Source organism: Capricornis sumatraensis, chromosome 14 (genome assembly GCF_032405125.1).
Source record: "Capricornis sumatraensis isolate serow.1 chromosome 14, serow.2, whole genome shotgun sequence".
Classification (NCBI taxonomy): domain Eukaryota; kingdom Metazoa; phylum Chordata; class Mammalia; order Artiodactyla; family Bovidae; genus Capricornis; species Capricornis sumatraensis.
Genome location: NC_091082.1, coordinates 44,707,828 through 44,716,707, shown reverse-complemented (window position 1 = coordinate 44,716,707; position 8,880 = coordinate 44,707,828). Strand labels below are relative to the sequence as shown.

Here is an 8,880-nt window from a genome sequence, read left to right as displayed (position 1 = left end):
GTGCTTAAGAATTGATGCTTTTGAACTGTGATGCTGGAGAAGACTCTTGAGAATCCCTTGGACAGCAAGGAGATCAAAGCAGTCAATACTAAAGAAAATCAGTCCTGGATATTCATTGAAAGTCCCTGTGTGGGGAAGATTCCCTGGAGAAGGAACCCACAGCTCCTGAACTGCAGGTGGTCTCCTGCATCACACTCAAATTTTTCACCACTGAGCCATCAGAGAAGTCCCAGTTACGGGAATAACAGAGCACATATCAACATGGATCTGTCAGGTGAGTATATGCTCCTCGGTTCTGTCTCATCACAACAAAGATTTGGAACGATGGACATTAAAGCCCTCGGCGCATCACAGCTCTCGGGTCTTGGACAAACCGTGTTATAGCTCTTAGACAAATCAGTGTTACAGCTCTATTTTATTTAGAAAATGACAGGAGAATCCATCCTCCAGGCGTGAGGGCATGTCGACCCAAAGACGCAAAGAGTGCCCCAGCTCGCAGGAGAGAGAGAAAGAGAAAGAGTGCACGCACGTGGAGGGGGCGGGAGAGAGAGAGAGAAAGAGCGCACACACGCGGGGGAAAAGAGAGAGAGAGCGAGAGAGCGCTTTGGCTCCTCCTTTTATATGTTTTTTCCTCCCTCTGGGCCTGCCCTATGCAAATTGGGCCAGCCAGGAGTGCTGTTTGTTCTACCTGAAGTCCTCACTCTGGTCCTCGGACCTTCCTTTGTTTTATTTTTGCGGGCTTTTTCCTTCCTTGTCTTTTAGCCACCGCCATTTTGGACTCCTGTTTCCTGTCTAACTACCTAACAGATCCAAACCTTGCAGAGGTCTGGTTAACTACAAGATCATTCTAACATTCCTTCTTCAGGAAGGACTCTGAACAGTTCTTCCCTGGGAAAAAAAAAAGTCCCAAATGTAATTAAACTGGTATTCAGGAAGCTCTCCTTTATATCTTGCTTAAATTCCTCTTGCTGTAACCTCAGTATATTTCTGTTCTTTGGGGGAACTGAAACTTCCACACAGAGGAAGCCAATATTGTAGTTACAGTTAACCCAAGCTCATTTATTCTTGCCAACACTTAGGTGCTTTTAAAAATTGTAACAGCATCTGGTGATGACCCTGAATTATTCCCTCCCCAGTAAGGGTCTGCTTCTCCTAGTTAGGATTTGCATTTCTCTCATGGGTGGTGCTGTTCTGGGCTAAGCCACTTCCTAGAAGCAGGAGAAAGATTGGGTGGGTCATCTGGAAATATTCCCTGAGGTTATAGGCCACCACTTCTCCTTCCTGCTCTATTGAAATGCAATTCCTTGGGCTCTGCTGAGGACTCTCTGAGCAAGTGCTCTCCAGCCCCCAGGCTGGCCCTTTGTGTGTCAGCCTGCGACTACTCATCAAACACTTTCAGATTTTGCCTGTAAGAAAGTCCTGGGAAAACCTGGGGGCTGAAATCCTGATTCATACCCTGCCCCGCCCCCCCCCCCCCAGCAACAATAGCAGAGACAAACAACCAAGATGTTGGGGCAACAGGGTGTGCTGCTGCAAATGAAGAGAAATTTAACTTTCAGCTTCGTAATACTGACAAGGAACATGCCAAGAAACTCACTTTTCCTCAGAAGCAGCTTGTTATTGCCAAATATCCTGTTCATCTGATTGAGGAGGAGATTCTCTTTGTATTCTGAGACTCTGTCCTGACTGTGGATATCAGCTGAACAGAATCTACCCCAGGATGCAGGACAGAGATGGGGGTGTAGAACTGAGTTGATGTTCCTTTGGTCTGGAACATCTGGTCGATGTTGATGGGTAAACCAGCAGTTAGCACAACCATTGACACTACTTTATTCAGTTTGCTTTTTTAAAAGATAAATGTGGGATTTTAAATAATTTTAAAAATTAATTTGTTTTTGGCTGTTCTGGTCAGCCTATTCATTGCTGCACAGGCTTTCCTCTAGTTGTGGCAAATGGGGGCTATTCTCTAGGTGCAGGAGGGCCGAGAGGAGCTACTTCATGTTCAAGGTCAGGAGGGGCAGCACTGAAGAGATACCCCTCGTCCAAGGTAAGGAGCAGTGGGTACACTTTTCTGGAGCAGCGGTGAAGAGATAAGCCACGTCCAAGGTAAGAGAAACCCAAGTAATGGTAGGTGTTACAAGAGGGCATCAGAGGGCATCACACTGAAACCATAATCACAGAAAACTAGTCAATCTAATCATATGGACCACAACCTTGTCTAACTCAATGAAACTAAGCCATGCTGTGTGGGCCCACCCAAGACGGGTGGGTCATGGTGGAGAGGTCTGACAGAATGTGGTCCATTGGAGAAGGGAACGGCAACCCATGGCAGTATTCTTGCCTTGAGAACCCCATGAACAGTATGAAAAGGCAAAAAGATAGGACACTGAAAGAGGAGCTCCCTGGGTTGCTCGGTGCCCAATATGCTACTGGAGATGAGTGGAGAAATAACTCCAGAAAGAATGAAGGGATGGAGCCAAAGCAAAAACAATACCCTGTGGATGTGACTGGTGATAGAAGCAAGGTCCGATACTGTAAAGAGTAATATTGCACAGGAACCTGGAATGTTAGGTCCATGAATCAAGGCAAATTGGAAGTGGTCAAACAGGAGATGGCAAGAGTGAACGTTGACATTCTAGGACTCAGCGAACTAAAATGGACTGGAATGAGTGAATTTAACTCAGATTACCATTATATCTGCTACTGTGGGCAGAAATCCCTTAGAAGAAATGGAGTAGCCATCATGGTCAACAAAAGAGTCCGAAATGCAGTACTTGGATGCAACCTCAAAAAATGACAGAATGATCTCTTTTCGTTTCCAAGGCAAATCATTCAATATCACAGTTATCCAAGTCTATGCCCCAACCAGTAACGCTGAAGAAGCTGAAGTTGAACGGTTCTATGAAGACCTACAAGACATTTTAGAACTAACACCCAAAAAAGATGTCCTTTTCATTATAGGGGACTGGAATGCAAAAGTAGGAAGTCAAGAAACACCTGGAGTAACAGGCAAATTTGGCCTTGGAATACAGAATGAAGCAGGGCAAAGACTAATAGAGTTTTGCTGAGAGAACGCACTGGTCATAGGAGATACCCTCTTCCAACAACACAAGAGAAGACTCTACACATGGACATCACCAGATGGTCAATACCAAAATCAGATTGATTATATTCTTTACAGCCAAAGATGGAGAAGCTGTATACAGTCAGCAAAACCAAGACCGGGAGCTGACTGTGGCTCAGATCACGGACTCCTTATTGCCAAATTCAGACTGAAATTGAAGAAAGTAGGGAAAACTGCTAGACCATTCAGGTATGACCTAAATCAAATCCCTTATGATTATACAGTGGAAGTGAGAAACAGATTTAAGGGACTAGATCTGATAGATAGAGTGCCTGATGAACTATGGATGGAGGTTTGTGACATTGTACAGGAGACAGGGATCAAGACCATCCCCATGGAAAAGAAATGCAAAAAAGCAACATGCCTGTCTGAGGAGGCCTTACAAATAGCTGTGAAAAGAAGAGAAGTGAAAAGCAAAGGAGAAAAGGAAAGATATAAGCATCTGAATGCAGAGTTCCAAAGAATAGTAAGGAGAGATAAGAAAGCCTTCCTCGGCGATCAATGCAAAGAAATAGAGGAAAACCAGAATGGGAAAGACTAGAGATCTCTTGAAGAAAATTAGAGATACCAAGGGAACATTTCATGCAAAGATGGGCTCGATAAAGGACAGAAATGGTATGGACCTAACAGAAGCAGAAGATATTAAAAAGAGGTGGCAAGAATACACAGAAGAACTGTACAAAAAAGATCTTCATGACCAAGATAATCACGATGGTGTGATTACTCACCTAGAGCCAGAAATCCTGGAATGAGAAGTCAAGTGGGCCTTAGTAAGCATCACTATGAACAAAGCTAGTGGAAGTGATGGAATTCCAGTTGAGCTATCTCAAATCCTGAAAGATGATGGTGTGAAAGTGCTGCACTCAATATGCCAGCACATTTGGAAAACTCAGCAGTGGCCACAGGAAAGGAAAAGGGCAGTTTTCATTCCAATCCCAAAGAAAAGCAGTGTCAAAGAATACTCAAACTACCACACAATTGCACTCATCTCACATGCTAGTAAAGTAACGCTCAAAATTCTCCAAGCCAGGCTTCAGCAATACGTGAACCGTGAACTGCCAGGTGTTCAAGCTGGTTTTAGAAAAGGCAGAGGAACCAGAGATCAAATTGCCAACATCTGCTGGATCATCGAAAAAACAAGAGAGTTCCAAAAAACATCTATTTCTGCTTTATTGACTATGCCAAAGCCTTTGACTGTGTGGATCACAATAACCTGTGGAAAATTCTGAAAGAGATGGGAATACCAGATCACCTGACCTGCCTCTTGAGAAACCTATATGCAGGACAGGAGGCAACAGTTAGAACTGGACATGGAACAACACACTGATTCCAAATAGGAAAAGGAGTACATCAAGGCTTATATTGTCACCCTGCTTATTTAACTTCTGTGCAGAGTACATCATGAGAAACACTGGGTTGGAAGAAGCACAAGCTGGAATCAAGATTGCCGGGAGAAATATCAATAACCTCAGCTATGCAGATGACACCACCCTTATGGCAGAAAGTGAAGAGGAGCTAAAAAGCCTCTTGATGAAAGTGAAAGAGGAGAGTGAAAAAGTTGCTTAAAGCTCAACATTCAGAAAATGAAGATCATGGCCTCTGGTCCCATCACTTCATGGGAAATAGATGGGGAAACAGTGGAAACAGTGTCAGACTTTATTTTCTTGGGCTCCAAAATCACTGCAGATGGTGACTGCAGCCATGAAATTAAAAGATGCTTACTCCTTGGAAGGAAAGTTACGACCAATCTAGATAGCATATTAAAAATCAGAGACATTACTTTGCCAACAAAGGTCCGTCTAGTCAAGGCTTTGGTTTTTCCAGTGGTCATGTATGGATGTGAGAGTTGGACTGTGCAAAAGCTGAGTGCCAAAGAATTTATACTTTTGAACTGTGGTGTTGGAGAAGACTCTTGAGAGTCCCTTGGACTGCAAGGAGATACAAGTGGTCCATTCTAAAGGAGATCAGTCCTGGGTGTTCTTTGGAAAGACTGATGCTAAAACTGAAACTCCAATACTTTGGCCACCTCCTGTGAAGAGTTGACTCATCGGAAAAGACTCTGATGCTGGGAGGGATTGGCGGGCAGGAGGAGAAGGGGACAACAATGAATGAGATGGCTGGATGGCATCACCGACTCGATGGACATGAGTTTGAGTGCACTCTGGGAGTTGGTGATGGACAGGGAGGCCTGGCGTGATGCGATTCATGGGGTCTCAAAGAGTCGGACACGACTGAGCCACTGAACTGAACTGAACTCCAGTTGCTTCTCATTGTGGTGGCTTTTCTTGCTGCAGAGCATGGGCTTAGGGGTGCAGGCTTAGGTAGTTGCTGCTCACCGGCTTAGTTGCTCTACTGCATGGGGGATCTTTCCAGATCAGGGATTGAACTCCTGAATCCTGCATTATTAGGTGGATTCTTTACCACTGAGCCACCAGGGAAACCCCTATTCAGTTGTTTTATTTTTGCCCTTTGTTCTCTGTTACAGAGTGTTAAATGTTTCTGTATTTATTTTAAAAAATAGTGAATTCGGAATTTAAAAGGGTTGAATTTAACCCCAGGTCCTGGGCTTCCCTTGTGGCTCAGTGGTAAAGAATCCACCTGCCAATGCAGGAGAGGCAGGTTCTATACCCGGGTCAGGAAGATCCCCTTGAGAAGGAGGAAATGGCAACCTGCTCTAGTATTCTTGCTGGGAAAATTCCAAGGACAGAGGAGTCTGGTGGGCTTTGGTTCATGGGGTTGCAAAGAGTTGGATGTGACTGAGCATGCATATATGCCTGAAATTTAGCTATGTCTTTGTTTTCCATGGAAATGAAAATATCACCTTCAGAAGGTCTCTGCAGCTAATGTTAACCCTAAATTGTTCTTTTTTTATTTTTTAATTTAATTGGAGGATAATTATTTTACAATACTGTGATAGCTTTTGCCTTACATCAACATGAATCGGCCATAGATATACATGTGTCTCCCCTAGTCTGAACCCCTACTCCCCACACCTCACTTTCCACCCCATCCCTTGGGTTGTCCCAGAGCACCAGCTCTGAGTGCCCTGCTTCATGTATCAAACTTTCACTAGTCGTCTATTTTACATATGGTAATGTACATGTTTCAATGCTATTCTCTCAAATCATCTCACCCCTGCCTTCTCCCACTGAGTCCAAAAGTCTGTTCTTTATATCTATGTCTCCTTTGCTGTGCTACATGTAGGATCTTTGGTAGCATCTTTCTAAATTCCATGTATATGCATTAATATGCAGTATTTGTCTTTCTCTTTCTGACTTACTTCACTCTGTATAATACGCTCCAGTTTCATCCACCTCATTAGAAATGACTTAAATGGGTTCCTTTTTGTAACTGAGTAATATTTCATGTGTATATGTACCACAACTTCCTTATCCATTTATCTGCTGATGGACATAGAGGTTGTTTCCATGTCCTAGCTAATGTAAATAGTGCTACAATGAACCTTGGGCTACATAGGTCTCTTTCAGTTCTGGTTTCCTGGGGGTATATGCCCAGCAGCGGGATTGCTGTTGGACACCCAAAATATCCTACCCTGAGAAACTCTAATACAGGGCCACTTTGTTATTCTTATCAACTGTAAAGTATACTATGATACATCCTGCAGTGCGTATTCCAGAGAACACCATTTCCGTTGTATTCCACATGAATTGTGCCCCTTTGGGTTATACACAGTGTGATACTTTGGACACTAAAATGTGATATTTGTACAAGAAATAGTTACTCTTTGTTGATAAGTTAACACAATTGTCTTAAATCCACGTAGCAATGTTGCAAGAAGAAATTACCATATCTATTTTACAAATGGGAAATCAGGACTCAGTTCAGTTCAGTTCAGTCACTTAGTTGTGTCCACTCTTCAACCCCATGAATCACAGCATACCAGGCCTCCCTGTCCATCACCAACTCCCGGAGTTCACCTAAACCCATGTCATCGAGTTCGTGATGCCATCCAACCATCTCATACTCTGTCGTCCCCTTCTCCTCCTGCCCTCAATCTTTCCCAGCATCAGGGTCTTTTCAAATGAGTCAGCTCTTTGCATTGGGTGCCCAAAGTATTGGAGTTTCAGCTTCAACATCAGTCCTTCCAATGAACACCCAGGGCTGATCTCCTTTAGGATGGGTTGGTTGGATCTCCTGGCAGTCCAAGGGACTCTCTAGAGTCTTCTCCAACACCACAGTTCAAAAGCATAAATTCTTTGGCACTCAGCTTTCTTTATAGTCCAACTCTCACATTCATACATGACCACTGGAAAAACCATGGCCTGGATTAGACGGACCTTTGCTGGCAAAGTAATGTCTCTGCTTTTTAATATGCTGTCTAGGTTGGTCATAACTTTCCTTCCAACGAGTAAACGTCTTTTAATTTCATGGCTGCAGTCACCATCTGCAGTGATTTTGGAGCCCAAGAAAATAAAGTCTGACACTGTTTCCACTGTTTCCCCATCTATTTCCCATGAAGTGATGGGACTGGATGCCATGATCTTCGTTTTCTGAATGTTGAGCTTTAAGCAACTTTTTCACTCTCCTCTTTCACTTTCATCAAGAGGCTTTTTAGTTCCTCTTCACTTTCTGCCATAAGGGTGGTGTCATCTGCATAGCTGAGGTTATTGCTATTTCTCCCAGCAATCTTGATTCCAGCTTGTGCTTTTTCCAACCCAGTGTTTCTCATGATGTACTCTGCATAGAAGTTAAATAAGCAGGGTGACAATATACAGCCTTGACGTACTCCTTTTCCTATTTGGAACCAGTCTGTTGTTCCATGTCCAGTTCTAACTGTTGCTTCCTGACCTGCATACAGATTTCTCAAGAGGCAGGTCAGGTGGTCTGGTATTCCCATCTTTCTAAGAATCTTCCACAGTTTATTGTGATCCCCACAGTGAAAGGCTTTGGCATAGTCAATAAAGCAGAAATAGATGTTTTTCGGAACTCTCTTGTTTTTTCGATGATCCAGCAGATGTTGGCAATTTGATCTCTGGTTCCTCTGCCTTATCTAAAACCAGCTTGAACATCAGGAAGTTCACGGTTCACGTATTGCTGAAGCCTGGCTTGGAGAATTTTGAGCATTACTTTACTAGCATGTGAGATGAGTGCAATTGTGCGGTAGTTTGAGCACTCTTTGACATTGTCTTTCTTTGGGATTGGAATGAAAACTGCCCTTTTCCCTTCCTGTGGCCACTGCTGAGTTTTCCAAATGTGCTGGCATATTGAGTGCAGCACTTTCACAGCATCATCTTTCAGGATTTGAAATAGCTCCACTGGAATTCCATCACCTCCACTAGCTTTGTTCATAGTGATCCTTTCTAACGCCCACTTGACTTCACATTCCAGGATGTCTGGCTCTAGGAGAGTGATCACACCATTGTGATTATCGGTCATGAAGATCTTTTTTGTACAGTTTTTCTGTGTATTCTTGCCACCTCTTTTTAATATCTTCTGCTTCTGTTAGGTCCATACCATTTCTGTCCTTTATCGAGCCCTTCTTTGTATGAAATATTCCCTTGGTATAATCACACTAATCCTGTGAGGTAGATATTATTTTTCTGTTTTACAGATGAAGAAGCTGAGGAGCATGCATAATTTGTCCAGGATGACATTTCTGGTCAATGACAGATCTTGGAGTAACGATCAGGGAGTCTAGCTCTAAAGGGCACTTAACTACCAGCAACACTAATGATGATGTAAATCACTGTTTTATGACTGCTATAATAAAGGCTATAAAAGAAAGGCACAGTGTG

At 43.3% G+C, this 8,880-nt stretch overlaps 1 protein-coding gene across 1 annotated transcript in view; it reads left to right on the top strand.

The window, feature by feature from the left end:
• Positions 1-261: 261 nt before the first annotated feature.
• Positions 262-8,880, top strand: part of SELP (selectin P) — an 89,440-nt gene continuing 80,821 nt past the window's right edge. The window contains 2 exon segments of the mRNA XM_068985730.1: positions 262-274; positions 1,480-1,664. Of these exon segments, the coding sequence (XP_068841831.1) occupies positions 262-274; positions 1,480-1,664 (198 nt within the window).